This window comes from Scyliorhinus canicula, chromosome 10 (genome assembly GCF_902713615.1).
Source record: "Scyliorhinus canicula chromosome 10, sScyCan1.1, whole genome shotgun sequence".
NCBI classification, from domain to species: domain Eukaryota; kingdom Metazoa; phylum Chordata; class Chondrichthyes; order Carcharhiniformes; family Scyliorhinidae; genus Scyliorhinus; species Scyliorhinus canicula.
In genome coordinates this window covers 150,648,680-150,667,460 of record NC_052155.1, presented here as the reverse complement: position 1 = coordinate 150,667,460, position 18,781 = coordinate 150,648,680, and the positions used below count along the sequence as shown (strand labels likewise).

General features: G+C 41.7%; 1 protein-coding gene across 31 annotated transcripts in view; it reads right to left on the bottom strand.

The window, feature by feature from the left end:
• Positions 1-18,781, bottom strand: part of clasp2 (cytoplasmic linker associated protein 2) — a 582,371-nt gene that overhangs the window by 442,440 nt on the left and 121,150 nt on the right. Inside the window, exon 1 of one of the 31 annotated variants that reach the window (XM_038809901.1) lies at positions 15,860-16,164. The exons of the other annotated variants lie outside the window; for them this stretch is intronic. Coding sequence (XP_038665829.1) covers positions 15,860-15,875 — 16 coding nt within the window. The 5' untranslated portion in view covers positions 15,876-16,164. Of the gene's footprint in view, positions 1-15,859; positions 16,165-18,781 lie in introns of those variants that run through there. 31 annotated transcript variants of the gene reach the window in all.

Here is an 18,781-nt window from a genome sequence, read left to right as displayed (position 1 = left end):
AGAAGTAGATGGGAAAGTAAGCTTAAAGAGCTATAATTTTTGTACGGAGTTTTTAAACTGTTAATTGAAAACCTGTGTTTTGCTTGGCTGATAATGGGGTTAATCCTGTGCTAATAATAACGTTGCCGATAATATCAAAGATCCCTAGTTGTCAATGAAATCATTCCTGGAGTGAAGTATCCTTTCCTCACAGTTTTCAAATTGAAAAATTGTTAGGGTCTCGTCAGGTTTTCAAATATAAATTGCGGTCTGGTCCGAATACTGTAACAACATCGACACCTATTGCTACATCCATACCTTCAACCAACTCCACTTATCTGCTGCCCTCACCCATGCCTTTGTTACCTTTAAATTTCAAACCACTCCTGACTATCCTCCAATATTCTACCATTCATAAACTTCAGGTCATCTAAACTTTAACTGCCCAGATCCCAACTCACAGCAAGGGTGGCACAGTAGCACAGTGGTTAACACCGTTGCTTCATGTGGACAGCACGGTAGCACAAGTGGATAGCACTGTGGCTTCACAGTGCCAGGGTCCCACGTTCGATTCCCCGCTGGGTCACTGTCTGTGCGGAGTCTGCACGTTCTCCCCGTGTCTGTATGGGTTTCCTCCGGGTGCTCCGGTTTCATCCCACGGTCCAAAGACGTGCAGGTTAGGTGGATGGCCATGATAAATTGCCCTTAGTGCTCTTGGGAGGGGTTATTGGATTACGGGTATGGGTGGAAGTGAGAGCTGAAGTGGGTCGGTGCAGACTTGATGGGCTTCTTTCTGCACTGTATGTTCTATGTTCACAGCGCCAGGGGCTCGGGTTCGATTCCCAGCTTAGATTACTGTCTGTCCGGACGGAGTCTGCACGCTCTCCCAGTGTCTGCGTGGGTTTCCTCCGGGTGCTCCGGTTTCTTCCCACAGTCCAAAGACGTGCAGGTTAGGTGGATTGACCATGCTAAATTGTCCTTCGTGTCCAAGAAGGTTAGGTGGGGTTACTGGGTTGCGGGGATGGGGTGGAGGTGTGGGCTTAAGTAGGGTGCTCTTTCCAAGGACTGGTGCAGACGCGATGGGTTGAATGGCCTCCTTCTGCACTGTAGATTCTATGATTCTATAATTCCTGTTCACTCATCAATTCTGTACTCACCTATATTGGTTCCTGTTTCAGCATCACTTCAATTGTAAAATTGTCCTTGTTCTTGAATTCTTTCATAACCTCATACCTCTCTGTAAATTCTTCAAACCTTGCAACCCTCTGAGATACATGTTCTAATTTTGTCCTCTTAAGAATCTCTAATTTTAATTATTCCATCACAGCTGATCATGCCTTCAGCTGAGACCCAAAGCTTCATTCCTACATATCTTGAACTTCCCATCTTTCCTCTTTTAATACACTCCTTAAAACTGAAGCTTTTGAAGTTATACCCTAATATTTCCTTATCTCAAATTTTCCTTCAGAATGCACCTGTGTAGCACCTTGGGACACAAGGTGGTTTTTAACCAAAATTGTTTTTTTTTCCAATAAATTTAGAGCACCCAATTCTTTTTTTCCAATTAAGGAGCAATTAAGCAGGGCCAATTGACCTACCCTGCACATATGTTTGGGCTGTGGGGGTGAGACCCACGCAGACATGGGGAAAATGTGCAACTCCACACAGACAGTGACCCGGGGCCGGGATCAAACCCAGGTCCTTGGCGCCGTGAGCAATGCTAACCACTGCGCCACCATGCTGATTCAGATTATGAGATGTTCGCCTCTACACTGTCCAGCAATCAGACTCCTTTCACTATCTTCACAAACTTTTGACACTTGGGTTTCTGCCTCACTACCTAACTTTGCTCATCATCAGCTGGTTCAGTTATTTACAGATCTAGCTTTAAGTATTTAAGCACAACATTTCTGCCAAATATAGAATATCTGTATGCAAGAGAAGCAATGGTTTCATATTATTAAATACAAGTTCTTTCTCCTCCTGGTTCATATATGCAACCTCCACAGGTCTCTGCACAATGTAATAATAATAATAATAATAATAATATTATAGCTTGTCACAGGTAGGCTTCAAATGAAGTTACTGTGAAAAGCCCCTAGTCGCCACATTCCAGCGTCTGTTCGGGGAGGCCGGTACAGGAACCGTACCCCTAGTACTCACTGGAATGCCTGCTCAGCAGTTGGTCATCAAACCAAAAATATTCTTTGGTTATCCAAGGCTGTATTTCATGTTGTGTGGCTCTTGTTTCTGGATGGCACATGAGAAATTCAAGGGTTTTTTTGTGCCTCGTAAAAATATCACGCAAGATCGGGCAGTCATTTGCTTTTCAAATGGCAACAGGATTTTTAAAAATGACTATTTGAAGTCAAATAGCTGGTGAAAATGAATCGAGAAAACTAAGGTTTTGAAATCAATGTTTGTAAGCTTTCAGGTGGCCAGCCAAATAAGTACAGATGATGAAAAAATAATTTCACTAGGCATTTTATTTAAATATACTTCCTATATAACTGAGCCAGTTCAGTTTCTGCTCAGTTGTAATCGGCCCCAGGACTTGATGACGGGGTACTCAGGAACAGTAATGCTACTGAAATCATGGATGGGGTGGGGGTGGGCCCAAATACTCCCTGGATGGAAATGGTCATTGCCAAGCACTTGCGTGGTGCAAATGTTATTTGCCATTTATCAGTCAAGCCTGAATGTTGTCCAGGTATTGCTACATGCGAACAATTAGGACTTCAGTATCTGAGGATTGCAAATGGTACTGAACACCATGTAACCCATGAATGTAGCACAGTGGTTAGCACTGTTGCTTCATAGCGCCAGGGACCCAGCTTCGATTCCCAGCTTGGGTCATTGTCTGTGCATACTCTGCACGTTCTCCTTGTGTTCTGCATGGGTTTCCTCCGGGTGCTCCAGTTAACTCCCACAAGTCCCGAAAGTCATGCTTGTTAGATGAATTGGACATTCTCAATTCTCCCTCAGTTTCATGATAGCCATATTCAGAGTTTCACAACTGGCGAGTTAAATTAATCCAATTAGTGTGATGACTCGAGGATTCTCACAGTAACTTCACTGCAGTGTTAATATAAGTCTACTTGTGATGCTAATAAAAAGATTATTATATTGCCATTTCTGACCATGTGATGGAGAGAAGCTCATTGATGAAATAGTTGTAGATGACGGGGACTAGAACACTATTCTAAGAAATTTCTGAAGTAGTGTTCTGGATCTGAGACCATGGATCGCCAGCAACAATAACCAGCTTCCTTATCAACTTCCTTTGTGCGAAGTATAACTCCAACTAGTGGAGACTCTCCCCTTCCCCCCACTGACTTCAATTTTACAAGCGCTCCTTGATGCCATACTCTGTCAAATGCTGCTTTGATGTCAACTTTTAACTCACCTCTGGATTATAGCTCTTTCGCCATTATTTGGACGATGGCTGTATTAAGACCTAAAGTAAAGTGGCCCTGGAGAAACCCAAATTGTGCATCAGTGAGCAAGATATTGTGACTAAGTGCCACTTGATATCATTGTCAATTACAACTCCCCTCACTTGGCTAATCATCGAGTTGGGGCAGTAATCGGCTGGATTAGATGTGTCCTATATTTTGTGGACAGGACCTGTCTTTTGTGGACAGGATCAAAACTGGACAATTTTCCACACTTAGGGGTAGGCATCAGTGTTGCAGCTGTCCCAAAGGACTTAAAGAAAATCAAGATGGTGCTAAATGCCAACAGTAAACTGGAAAAGGTATTGCAAATCACAACATATTTGTTCCGTGATTAAAAAGAGGACGTTTTCCAATTCTGACTGGCTAATGCTGTAATTGTCATTGAATACAACACAGTGAATGTTAAAGGTCAAACAGCCATAAAGAAATTTGTTGCAACAGTCAACTAACAGTAGTGCTGTGCAAGGCCATAAACTGAATGCCCTTAATCTTTAAGCAAGAGATTGTTTAACCTTCAAAATAGGAATAATCTGTATCAATAGGAGTCTTAAAGGCAACCAAATTGCAAACAATTATCAATATTCCTTCCTACACTTGCATCTATTTTAGTAATGTTTTTAAAATCCTGTGTTTCAAGATTAAGTGTTAAGGTCAGCATTGAAGATTATGAGAGAAATACACAGTTGATAATAGCTCACCTTCAAGCTTATAGATCTCCCCAATTATATCACCAACACTTCGGATTCAAACCTAATTTGCCGCTGATCAGAAAATGAACATAAAGCTGGACATGACGGATGTTGAGGTTAGGGATAGATGTTTGATTACTCTCGGTCAAGTCAGCATAAGGAGGGAGGATGTGCTGGGTATTCTAAAAGGCATTAAGGTGGACAAGTCCCCAGATCTGGATGGGATCTATCCCTGGTTACTGAGGGAAGTGAGAGAGGAAATAGCTGGGGCCTTAACAGATATCTTTGCAGCATCCTTGAACACAGGTGAGGTACCAGAGGACTGGAGAATTGCTAATGTTGTCCCCTTGTTTAAGAAGGGTAGCAGGGATAATCCAGGTAATTATAGACCGGTGAGCCTGATGTCAGTGGTCGGGAAGTTGCTGGAGAAGATACTGAGGGATAGGATCTATTCCCATTTGGAAGAAAATTGGCTTATCAGTGATAGGCAACAGTCATAGGAAAGGTCATGTCTTACCAACTTAATAGAATTCTTTGAGGAAGTGACAAAGTTGATTGATGAGGGAAGGGCTGTAGATGTCATATACATGGAATTCCGTAAGGCATTTGATAAGGTTCACCATTGTAGGCTGACGGAGAAAATGAAGTCTCATGGGGTCCAAGGTGTACTAGCTAGATGGATAAAGAACTGGCTGGGCAACAGGAGACAGAGAGTAGTAGTGGAAGGGAGTTTCTCAAAATGGAGAACTGTGACCAGTGGTGTTTCACAGGGATCAGTGCTGGGACCACTGTTGTTTGTGATTTACATAAATGATCTGGAGGAAGATATAAGTGATCTGATTGGAAGTTTGCAGATGACACTAAGATTGGTGGAGTAACAGATAGTGAAGGGGACTGTCAAAGAATACAGCAGAATATAGATAGCTTGGAGAGTTGGGCGAAGAAATGGCAGATGGAGTTCAATCCGGGCAAATGCAAGGTGATGCATTTTGGAAGATCCAATTCAAGAGCGAACTATAAGGTAAATGAAAAAGCCCTGGGGAAAATTGATGTACAGAGAGATCTGGGTGTTCAGGTCCATTGTACCCTGGCGTTGGCTGCGCAGGTCGATAGAGTGGTCAAGAAGGCATACGGCATACTGTCCTTCATCGGAAGGGGTATTGAGTGCAAGAGTTGGCAGGTCATGTTACAGTTGTATGAGACTTCGGTTCGGCCACATTTGGAATACTGCGTACAGTTCTGGTCGCCACATTACCAAAAGGATGTGGATGCTTTGGAGAAGGTGCAGAAGAGGTTCACCAGGATGTTGCCTGGTATGGAGGGCGCTAGCTATGAAGAGAGGTTGAGTAGATTAGGATTATTTTCATTAGAAAGACAGAGGTTGAGGGGGGACCACATTGAGGTGTACAAAATCATGAGAGGTATAGACAGGGTGGATAGCAAGAAGCTTTTTTCCCCCCAGAGTGAGGGACTCAATTACTAGGGGTCATGAGTTCAAGGTGAGAGGGGAAAAGTTTAAGGGAGATATGCATGGAAATTTCTTTACGCAGAAGGTGGTGGGTGCCTGGAATGCATTGCCGGCGCAGGTGGTAGGGGCAGGCACAATAGCGTCATTTAAGATGTATCCAGACAGATACATGAATGGGCAGGGAGCAGAGGGATACAGATCCTTAGAAAATAGGTGACAGCTTTAGATAGAGGATCTGGATCGGCGCAGGCTTGGAGGGCCGAAGGGCCTGTTCCTATGCTGTAATTTTTCTTTGTTCTTTGTTCTAATGCTGAACATACTTTGTTGCAATAATTTTAAGATCAAGTGTCCATCTTTAGCCTACTAATTTCATTGCCACAGTGCTAAAACAAGGCAACTGGGATGGACAATAAATGTTGGCCTAGCCAGTGACACCCACATCCCGTAAATGAATAAAATAAAAATTAATTTAAAAAGAGTAACAATAAAAACTTACGGGGAAAAATTGTTGACTTTTCTGATTAGTGAAAAATCAGAAGCAGATAAGACTTTCAGTCACACACAAAATTACAGTGAACGGGGTCAGCCTTTATTGCTCACCCCAATTGCCCAGAGAAGATGGAGCCACCTTCTTGAACCACTGCAGTCCGTTGGTTTACGTACACCCACATTACTGAAAGGAACACAAATACCCCTGGTGATAACTAATGAAGCACAAATCTTTCACATTTTTATATTCAGAATATAAACAATGTGTTCAGTTTCTCTCCCAATAAACCCACGCATCCATTTCATAATTAGCAACTCAGTAAAACGGTGTTTGCTCACACTCTTCGCAGAAGTAGGAGAAAGAAAAATAAGTTATCTTTTCTTCATATTCTGTAATATGACTAGTTTTGTTAACATCTCATTCGTGTGTTTACAGAGCACGCAAACTAGGAAGTTCACATCTTGTGTGTGTGATATTAGGTGATTCAGCATTACAATTGCAGTAACTGGATCTACCCAAAATAAGCAGCATGATAGTCGAATACTCATCCCCTTTACCAATCCATACTGGCAAGAAGCCTGCACCTACTCTCGAACCTAGAACATAGAACTGTATAGCACAGTACAGGCCTTTCGGCCCACGATGTTGTGCCCAACTAGTCTGAAACCAAGACCAAATCAACCGACTCCCAATCATTCTAGTGCACTCCATATGCCTATCCAATAACCACTTCAAAGTTCCTAAAGTGTCCGACTCCATGACCATAGCTGGGAGTGCATTCACACCCCAACCAATGTCTGAGTAAAGAACCTACCTCTGACATCCCTCCTATATCTTCCACCATGAACCTTATAGTTGTGCCCCCTTGCACGTTGTTCTACATCCACCCGAGGAAAAAGTCGCTGAACATCCACTCTATCTATCCCTCTCATACACCTCAATTAAGTCACCTCTCATCCTCCTTCGCTCCAGTGAGAAAATCCCTAGCTCCCTCAACCTTTCCTCATAAAACCTACTCTCCAATCCAGGCAGCATCCTGGTAAATCTCCTTTGCACCCTTTCCAATGCTTCCACATCCTTCCTATAATGAGGTGACCAGAACTCCACACAATACTCCAAATGTGGTCTAACCAAGGTCTTGTACAGTTGCAGCATAACTCACGGCTCTTGAACTCAATCCCCCTGTCAATAAATACAAACACACTATTGGCTTTCTTCACAGCTCTATCCACTTGGGCAGCAACTTTCAGAGATCTATGGGCATGAACTCCGAGATCTCTCTGCTCCTCCACATTCTTCAGAACCCTGCTGTTAACCCTGTAATCTGCATTCAAATTTGTCCTACCAAAATGAATCACCTCACACTTATCAGAGTTAAACTCCATCTGCCACTTTTCAGCCCAGCTCTGCATCCTACCAATGTCTCTTTGCAGCCTACAACAGCCCTCCACATTATCCACTACTCCACCAATCTTGGTGTCATCAGCAAATTTACTAACACAACGTTCAACTCCATCATCCAAGTCATTAATAAAAAAATCACAAATAGCAGAGGACCCAGCACTGGTCTCTGTGGTACACCACTAGTGACTGGGCTCCAGGATGAAAATTTACCATCTACCACCAGCCTCTGTCTTCTATGTGATAGCCAGTTACTGATCCAATCGGCCTAATTTCCCTCTGTGCCATGCCTCCTTACTTTCTGCATGAGCCGACCATGGGGCAACTTATCAAACACCTTACTAAAATCAATGGATACAACATCAACTGCTCTACCTTCATATGTGATAGCCAGTTACTGATCCAATCGGCCTAATTTCCCTCTGTGCCATGCCTCCTTACTTTCTGCATGAGCCGACCATGGGGCAACTTATCAAACACCTTACTAAAATCAATGGATACAACATCAACTGCTCTACCTTCATATGTGATAGCCAGTTACTGATCCAATCGGCCTAATTTCCCTCTGTGCCATGCCTCCTTACTTTCTGCATGAGCCGACCATGGGGCAACTTATCAAACACCTTACTAAAATCAATGGATACAACATCAACTGCTCTACCTTCATCTATGTACTTAGTTACCTCCTCAAAGAATGAAATCAACTTGTGAGGCAAGACTTACCCCTCACAAATCCGTGCTGACTATCCCAGTGGCTGAAATCTATCAAGAACAGTGGTTAAGGACTTGTACAAGTGTACGTTTATCAGCATGGATTTGTGAAGGGAAGATCATGTCTGACTGGTTAAATTTTTTGAGAGGTCACTAACATGGTAAACAGGGATGCATCCCAGGAGACTGTCTACAAGAATTTCCATAAGTCATGAGAAGATTCCAAGACACACAAAAAAACTCATCTGCATAGCATATTGTTATGGGCCAGGGTTTAGAGAACCCCAAAGTGTATCATGGAGTTCACCTGACCCACAACTTTTAATAGATTGTGTTATGGGGAGCACACGGCCCACTCTACAGGTGTGGTACAGCAGAAATAGATAAGTATTTTTTAAAAGCAAAACAATGTTTATTCTATGAACTCAAGTTAACCTTTTTAAAAACATAGTGAACATCTTAGCAACCATTAATTCAAATAAAAACCCCAAAGAATACAACACTAAGTAATCCGTAAGGTGTCCTTTTAACATCCAGAAGACTTAAAAAAACCTTTAAACAGAAGCACATCAGGTTAAAGTCACTACTGCGAGCAGTTATTAGATTTAAATCCCCAAAGGATTGATTTACAGTCTTTAGATTACAGATGGGGAGATTCTAATACACCTTTTGGCTGTGACTGCAGCTATCCAGCTTTGCATATCGAAACAAAAACACACCCTGCAGCAAACAGCCCAAAACGAAATTAAAAAGCTGACAACAGCCCAGCTCCACCCACTCTTTGACATCACTGCTGTAATAAACACCCATTTCTTAAAGGTATTCTCACCACAGATACTTATATACACACCCATTTATAAACACCTATTTCTTAAAGGTACTCTCACATGACAATGTTTCTACCCTACCAAGAAATTGAGTCTTTCTTATGCACTTAAGAAGAACATTATTCTTCAAAAATCATTTAGATTAAATTCATATGAGAAATTGTGATTTATAAAACAGAAATTTAATCAGGTGAGAGTAAACATACAGAAAAAGTTTACATTGCCAATAAACCAAAGCAAAACGGAGCATCCCGCCGGCGGAGAATCCAGCTCCTTATGTCTCAAACATAATCTACATCTCCAAAGAAAGATGAGCCTTTGGATGTAGTGACAAATGAGTTGAAAAGAAAAAAAAACAAGATTATTTGCAACAAATCCACCAATTTGTAGGGTTGAAAGCATTTAGCAAGTTTGCTAAAAGAACATATTTTCAAACCTATTATGGGAGAGGTGTTTTCAGAACCCCAAAATGTATCATGGGGTTCAACCAACCCCCACCTTTAATGGATTGTTGCTTTTGAAGCACACGGCTTGTTCCCCAGGTGTAGTATTACAATTATGGACACATGGCTTTAAAAACAAAACAATGTTTATTCCATGAACTCAAATTAACCTTTTAAATAAACATTGGATCTCTTAACACCCCTTACTTCAAAGATAACCCTGAAAATAATACAACACTACCCAATCCTGCAAACTGTTCCTTTACACATCAAAAAGACTTGACAAATCCTTCAAACAGAAGCACATTAGATTTATATTCAATACTGAGACCTTTTTACAATTCCGATTTCACCAAAGGATTAAGAGATAGTCCTTCATGGCAGAGATCACCAACAATGCAGCTCACAGCCACACCCGCTTTCCTCAAACTGAAACTACAACTCCCAAAAAGCAGAAGTGAGCTCAGCTCCCCCACCCCCGTGACATCACTTCAGTAATATGATCAGCTCATTTCTTAAAGGTACATTTCTTAAACATCCAATTCTTAAAGGCACTCTCACATGACAAACCATATTATTTTTGGAACTCTGGCACACAACCTAAAATAGTCACATCAACCAACGCTGAGAAAACTATAATGCTCTTGCTTGATCACGTTTAGCTTAATGTTTCATGAAGTTCACACTGCCATTTTGATCGCTTCAAGTCAAGAGTGAATCCACAGGAAGTGGTCAGTTAGATTACCTAAAATAGCACTGATAGCAAATCAAAGTTTTATGTTCTCTCCTCAATGATGGACAACAGCACATAATTAATAGTATATTTTAGTCTCAAAAAGTTATAGCAATAAACCAGTCACAGGAATAAAGGCACACAACATAAGAGTAACAAAAATTAACCAATTTATTTTGGGCTATCCTCTGCCTTATCCTCTGGCTTCCATCTCTCTCAACTCAATAAATTTAAAACCCATTGCAAACGACTCTGACCTCAAACCTAGATTTATTCAAAACTGTTTGATCTCTTTACTTCTTCTTCAAAAGGGATTTTTTTCAGTAGTATTCGGTCACTACTCCTGATCATTCAAAAAATGTCACTCTCGTCAACATGAAGTGTCTTCATATGATGTATTACATTAAATGCACTACAAAAGTGCATATTTCTTTTTTTTATAAATTTAGAGTGCCCAATTCATTTTTTCCAATTAAGGGGCAATTTAGTGTGGCCAATCCACCTACCCTGCACATCTTTGGGTTGTGGGGGCAAAACCCCACAACCCAAACATGGGGAGAATGTCCAAACTCCACACGGACAGTGACCCAGGGCCGGGATCAAACCTGGGACCTCGGCGGCGTGAGGCAGCAGTGCTATCCTCTGCGCCACCGTGCTTCCCTGTGCATAATTCTTTGAAAGGTTCAAAGTGATCTACTCCAAATTTCACAAGTATTTTGCACCAATTTGAAAGGCTAATCCATTTCATCGACATAATCACTTCACAATACTTTTTAAAATCATAACTGACTGCTCAGTTTAAATGGGAGAGTGGGAGGAAAATAGGTATTCTTTTTAAGTTGTACAGGTTGCCTCATGCACGATCTTAACTTTTGAGGGCTATATTTTTCCATTCGTTCTTGAGATGTGGGCGTTGATGGCAAGATCACATTTAATAATAATTAACTTTATTAGTGTCAGAAGTAGGCTTACATTAACACTGCAATGAAGTCACTGTGAAAATCTCCTAGTCGCCACACTCCAGTGCCTATTCGGGTACATGAAGGGAGAATTCAGAATGCCCAATACACCTAACAAGCACGTCTTTGGGGCTTGTGGGAGGAAACCCGAGAAACCGGAGGAAACCCACGCAGACACGGGGAGAACATGCAGACTCTGCACAGACAGTGGTCCAAGCCAGGAATCGAACCTGGGACCCTGGCGCTATGAAGCATCAGTGCTCATTGTCCTTGAAAAAGTAGTGGTTAGCCAAATTGAAACTCTGCGCTCCCACAAGTCAGGTAAGGAGTTCAGTGACAAGAACGGAGGCTGCTGGAAAAACTCAGCATCTGTAGAGAGAGCAAAGTTAACTTTTTGAGCTCGTTCAGTTCCTCAACATAATTAAAGAGGGAGAATGTGTTAGATATTAAACTGTAGTTGTGAGAAATTGCAACAAGATGAATCAACTTTAAATAACAACGGTCAGGTATCCTGGTGTTGGAGGGGGTGGTGGGGTGTCAGGCAATTCATGTATTGGATATTTTTTCAAAAAGGGGGTTAAGATGGAGGCGAAAGGTCATAATCTAAAGTTGTTCAGCTCAATGTTGAGTCCCAAGGGCTGTAAATGGACTGGTTTAACACGGAGGGCTAAGCAGCTGGCTTGTAATGCAGGACAATGCCAGAGGCGCGGGTTCAATTCCCGTACCGGCCTCCCCGAACAGGCGCTGGAATGTGGCGACTGGGGGCTTTTCACAGTAACTTAATTGAAGCCGACGTGTGACAATAAGCTATTATTATTATTAAATGCTGTTGCAACTATACAAGACATTGGTGAGACCACACTTGGAGTATTGCGCAGCTTTGGCCCCCTTATTTGAGGAAAGATGTAGTGGCATTAGAGGCAGTTCAGAGGAGGTTCACTCGGCTGATTTCAGACATGAGGTTTGTCATATGAGAGATTGAACAGTTTAGGCCTATATACTAAGGGTTTAGAAGAATGAGGGGGATAAAATTTAGGTTAACTAGATGGTAACATGATGTGGATAAAGTAGACGTGGAACGGTGCTTCCTCTTGTGAGGCATTCCAGAATGAAGGGTATTAGGTAGGATATGAGGTAGCAAATTTAAAACGGAGTTGAGGAGGAACTACTTCCCTCAGACGGTTGTGAATCTGTGGCATTCGCAACCCCGAAGTGCAGTAGATGCTGGGGCAGTGAGTAAATTTAAAGAGTTAGACAAATTTTAAATTGGGAATGGGTTGAAGGGTTATGAGAAGGGTTATGAGTCCTTACCAGACTCCTAAATGACCCTCTTATGGACTGACCTCATTAACACGACACCCTGTATGCTTCATCCAATGCAGGTGCTTATGAAGTTACATTGTATACCTTGTGCTGCCGTATTATGTATTTTCTTTTATGCCCTTTTCTTCCCATGTACTTAATGATCTGTTGAGCTCCTCGCAGAAAAATACTTTTCACTGTACCTCAGTACACATGACAATAAGCAAATCCAATCCAATCCAGAACAGGCAGGACAGTGGAGTTAAGACGAGGATGAGATCAGCCATGATCAAACGGAGGAGCAGATTTGATGGGCAAATGGCCTAATTCTGCTTCTATATCTTAAGAAGTTGTATTGTGCCTAACTGGTAGATGAGATGTTGCTCACCAGTTTGTGCTGGGCTTCCCTGAAGCACTCCAGCAGGCCAAGGATGTAAATGTGGGCCCAAGAACAAGGTGCTGAGTTAAAATGGTAAGCAACGGGAAGATTGGGGTCATACTTGCGAACTAAGCGAAAGTGATCTGCAAAGTGATCATCCAGTCTGGGTTTAGTCTCCCGAATGTATAGACTACCACATTGAGAGCAGCGAATACAACCGATCAAATTAAAAGGGCTAGTGAAACGCTGCTTAATCTGAAAGGAGTGTTTGGGGCCTTGAATGGTAGGGAAGGAGGAGCTAATGGGGCAACTGTTGCACCTTCTACTATTCAAGGGAAGGTGCCTTGGGAAGGGGATGAGGAGTGGCATGATCGACGAGTGGACCAGAGTGTCACAGAGGTTGTGATCATTGCGGAATACTGACGGGATGGGGAGGGGAAGATGTGTTTTGTGATAGCATCATGCTGGAGATAGTGGCAATGATGGAGAATGATCCTTTGAATGCTGAGGTTGGTTGGGTGAAAAGTCAGGACAAGGGGGAACCAATCATGGTTCTCGGAGGGAGAGGAAGGGGTGAGGGCAGAAATGCCTTCACCCCTTTCAGTTTAAGCAGCGTTTCACTTGCACTTTTAATTTGGTCGAAATCAATTGAATACCCTGTCAATCACAGGTGGAAGGAACCTCAGTTAATGAAAAAAGACACGTCAGAAGCACCACTTTAGAAGGTGACATTAGAACAGATGCGATGGAGATGGAGAAACTGGGAGAATAGGGTGGAGTCCTTACAGGAATCAGGGTACGAGAGTTTAAGATCTAACACATTCTCCCTCTCTCTATTTCTGATGGGAGCGCCGAGCAAGCTCAAATCGTTAACTCTTTATTTTGCTTGAGGAGTTCAGTGATTTTGACCCAGCTGCAATAAAGGAATGGTGATATATGTCCAAGTCAGGATGGTGAGTGACCTGCAGAGAAACTTGGACATAATGGTGTTCTCATGCATTTCTGCCATCAAAATGTTTGGCGGTAGAGGTTACTGGTTTGAGGAATCTCAAGTCAAAGCAATCTTGTTGCAGCCCATCCTGTGATGTACACTATTATGGATGTTTGCTGTGATGGTTCAGCTGGCAATCAAGCAAATCGCTTTGCCCTGGATGGTGCAGAATTTCTTGAACGCCATTTCATTTGCACCCATCGATGCAGTATTCCATCATGTCTCTGATTTGTAATTTATAAATAGTGGAGACCTTTGGGAAAAGCAGGAGGTGAGCCACTTGCCTGCTGTTGTAGCCATTTATGTAGCTAATCCAGTAGTTTATGGTCAATGGCAATTCCCAGGATGTTGACAACCAGCGCAACGATCACTAGGAATTTACTTTCTTGTCTTGGCAACCCTAGAGTACACTGATACACAAATGGTACTGGGTGTAGAAGAATATATCTCCCATAGCAGTTAGTATAATGAAATATTATTACCTCTCCAAAACACCACTTACCCCAGTTAATTCATTAAAAAAATTATGGTCTTTGGACAAGTGGCAGAAATCTGGAATGCATAAATTCGCACTATGTAATTTGTTGTGAAGGACACAGATCAAATCGATAACTGGAACATTGTGTACTTCTACTGTTATACTATCTTCTGAGCAATATATAAATTAATAAATAAACAAATTTATTGTAAATAAAATTCCAGACCTCTGGAAAATTTACTTACTTCTAGCTAATCTTATTTTGCATTGCCAAGTTACCACTTAAAAGACAGGTGAAAGCACTTGAATTTAACACCAAAAGTGTAAATAGACACAATAGTATCATGCTCTTTCATCAGCCTTGACCTTATCATTTAATCTTTGCTCCCTTGTTATCATTTAATCTTTGCTCCCCCTGTTTAATAGATTTGGTTGGAAAAATAGTTATAACAAAAATGTTCAACTATGCATACCTAACAACATTTGAAAAAAAACAGTGGCAACAAAAAAACAATATTCAAAATAATTCAAGAGCTAAATGTTCTTCAGCTCAAACAAGCCATCTGTTTCTTATGGCTATATACTAATATACACTTCAACCGCACACCAATGCTACAAATTATTCCTGGCATCATTTCAAAAAGCTTTCTCACCCTCCGAAATGTGCATTTTTCCCCTGACATCAATTATGATTTTTCACAAAATGTATGGCCCCTCTCGGGACCCATAGCCATAATTTAGAACTGCAAATTCTACAAACTCAGTTCTGGGAGAACATAGGAAATGGCAACACATATCTAAGCCGGTGCCCTTCAGCTCTAAGTGGCCTATATCAGTAATGACAAGATACAGGAGTATTGCGTGTTGTTCAAAGCGTTCGCAGAAATATCAGAATTAAATGGCAATTAGTACATTTATTTTTAAATCAATGTTTTGAGTAACATTTCAAACATTAACTTTCAGCATTTTGGCCATGAAAACCTTTCTGCAAATGTCATTGTTCTCAGCAGACAAATAGGCCCATTTGACCAAAATATCAATTCACTGCACAATGAAAACCACAATCAGTCTATTTATTAGGCTTTTCAGTTGCAAAGAAAATAAATTCCACAAACAATTTTGATACTTGTTTAAAATTTTTGATTTTATAAATTTCAACAAGGTCAAATCATCACTCACGGCAATTAAGGTTATTTGGTTTTAAATTTATCAAGAAAAATCCATAACTTCTGCAACCGTGAATCCCTCAGACGAACAGACAAGAAAACATAACGCATCCAATGCAGATCAGAGGATTTCAACATGTACACTGCCAACAAATAATTGGAAGTACTGCACACACATTCTAAATAGCTTTGTTGATTGCTGTATTCCAAGGGAAATCATTTAATTAAGAAAAATGCAATAAAATACCACCAGCTTTCCCCCCTCCTCTTGTATCTAACAAATTTTCCGAAGCAAAAATTGTGATAGCACAGGCTTTGTCTCCGAAATACATCTAGAAATATTGCAACTCTACATGCTCTAGCTATATTTGTTGTTGGCACTCACCATCACCCATGGCCATGTTTCTACAAAGGCTGATACTTGCAGAATGAAGTATTCAATCTGATCCTGAACCGATTGAGTAACTGTAGGTACTTGTGCCGTTATCTTCAACGCACCACAAAGATAAGCAAAACACTGTGTGACCTAGTCAGATTGCAGCTTCGCACTGTAATAGCCAACAGCTGTTGGATGAGTTCAGAATAAAAGTCTCGCTGCTTGCAGGGTTTGATGTAAAAGTCTCTGGTCATTGTAAAACAAATACCTGAAATTACATTGGCTCCAGATGACCCACTTGGCACAGGCATGAAGATTTACTACCTTTCTGAAAAATGGCTTCACACAAGCACACAGAGCACCACCTACTGTGCATCAAAATAATGCACATAAATTTGGTCACAGGCTTTGAGCAGAGACTCTTAAAGTGAACCACAACAACACAAGACACATGCTCAGTAATCAGAATATCTGTATTCCCTCCAGATGCTCAATCTAATCAGACAGCGGTCACGTGGGCCAAAAAAATCAGAGCTTATCTCAATATTAAATATTTTGTATTTAAGCTGAATTTGTATATATGTAGATTTCCCCCAAAACATGTTAATTGATGCTCTGAATCAGACAATGTTTGAGCCTTTCATTTCATAAAGCTACAAAAGCAGCACGTGAAAACAATACCATCAAAGACTTCAGTGTAAGGGGAAGCAACATCACATTTTACATAGAATGGTCCTATTCGAGACAGCGACACAAGTCGACTGGAGACGCAGGTGCAATGAGCCTTTTGTCATGGAAAATTACAAAGCAGTCAACATCCAGGCTTCATCACTAATGACAGCTGAACAAGAACAGAGGAATCAAAGAAACAAAATGAATTCAAATCAGCACAAAGGGCTGTGTTATCTTACTAACACAGCTATAATTTTCTGTTTATTCCAGGCTTCCCTTGAGAAAATAAAGTCTAAGATTTTCAAAATAACATCTCAAATATTTCCAATTCCCAAGAGTGCCAAAGGTTGAAGGGCAAAACATCTTCCAACGGTTGGCAATATCTTTTACAAATTAAAAATTCAAAACAACTGTAAAATTGTCAACAGTTGGAAGCCAGAATTGGCAATATCAGAAGTTCTGCGAATTATATTGATGGGCAACATGTACTTTAAAGCAAACAAAAAACTGCTCGAGTGGAAGAGAAGTAGTCATTGTAGGTTGATGCTTTAATAGACTTTCTAATTTGAAAAATGCCACGCCCAGCGAAGCTCATATCAAAACTCCCAAAAGCTAGGACTTGCCTGTTCCCTCTGCAACTGGATTCTTGACTTCCTGACCCATAGACCACAATCAGTAAGGATAAACAACACCTCCTCCACGATAGTCCTCAATCCTGGGGCCCGCAAGGCTGCGTCTTAGCCCCCTACTGTACTCCCAATACGCACATGACTGTGTGGCAAAATTTGGCTCCAACGCCATCTTCAAGTTTGCTAATGACACGACCATGGTGGGTCGGATCTCGAACAACGATGAGTCATGGTACAGAGGGAGATGGAGAACCGAGTGGAGGGGTGCAATGACAACAATCCCTCAATGTCAGCAAAACTAAGGAGCTGATAATTGACTTCAGGAAACAGTATCATACATGCCCCTATCTGCATCAATGGTGCAGAGGTGGAGATGGTTGATAGCTTCAAATTCTTAGGTGTGCTCATCACCAATAATCTGTCCTAGTCCACCCACGTCGACGCGATAGCCAAGAAAGCACAACAGCATCTATACTTCCACAGGCAACTAAGGAAATCCAGCATGTTCACATTGATTCTTAGCAACTTTTACAAATGCACCATAGGAAGCATCCTATCTGGCTGCATCACAGCCTGGTATGGCAACTGTTCGGTCCAAGACCGTAAGAGAGCCAAGAACACAGCCCAGTCCATCATGCAAACCCACCTCCTGTCCATTCACTCTGTCTACACCTCCCTGTGCCTTGGGAAAATGGGCAGCATAATCAAAGACCCCTCCCACCGGATTATTCTCTCTTCCAACTTCTTCCTTTGGGCAGGGCTTACAAAAGTCTGAGAATACACATTTACAGCTTCTTCCCTGCAATTTCCAGACTCCTGAATGACCCTCATATGGACGGAACTGATCTCTCCACACATCTTCTCTACTTAGCAGCACTACATTCTGCATGCTTCACCTGATGACTGTGATTATGTATTTACATTGTGTATTTATCGTATGTCCTATGTTTTTTCATGTATAGAACGATCTGTCTGGACTGTACGCAAAACAATACTTTCACTGTATTTCAGTACACATGACAAGAAATCAAATCAAGGAGTTGGAAGAGAGAATAACCCGGATGGGAGAGGTCTTTGATTTATGCTGCCTGTTTTCCCAAGGCAGTGGGAGGTGTAGACAGAGTCAATGGATGGGAGGCATTTGCACATGATGGGCTGCGCTATGTTCACGACTCTCTGTAGTTTCTTACAGTCTTCGACCGAGCAGTTGCTCCTACTAAGCTGTGATACAGCCAAATAGGATGCTTTCTATGGTGCATCTGTAAAAAGATCAATGTGGATTTGCCGAGTTTCCTGAGGAAGAATAGATGCAGTTGTGCTTTCTTCGTCAGAGAGTGGACATGGATGGACCAGGACAGAAGGTTGGTGATGTATACACCTAGGAATTTGAAGCTGTCAGCCATCTCCACCTTGGCACCATTGATGCAGACATGGGTGTATACAATACATTGCTTCCGGAAGTCAACGACCAGCTCCTTAATTTTGCTGACATTGAGGGAGGCATTGTTGTCATTACACCACGCCACTAGTTTCCTATCTCCCTCCTGTAGTCTGACTCGTTGTTGTTCGAGATCCGAACCTCTACAGGCGTGTAATCAGCAAACTCGTAGATGAGTTGAAGCCAAATTTT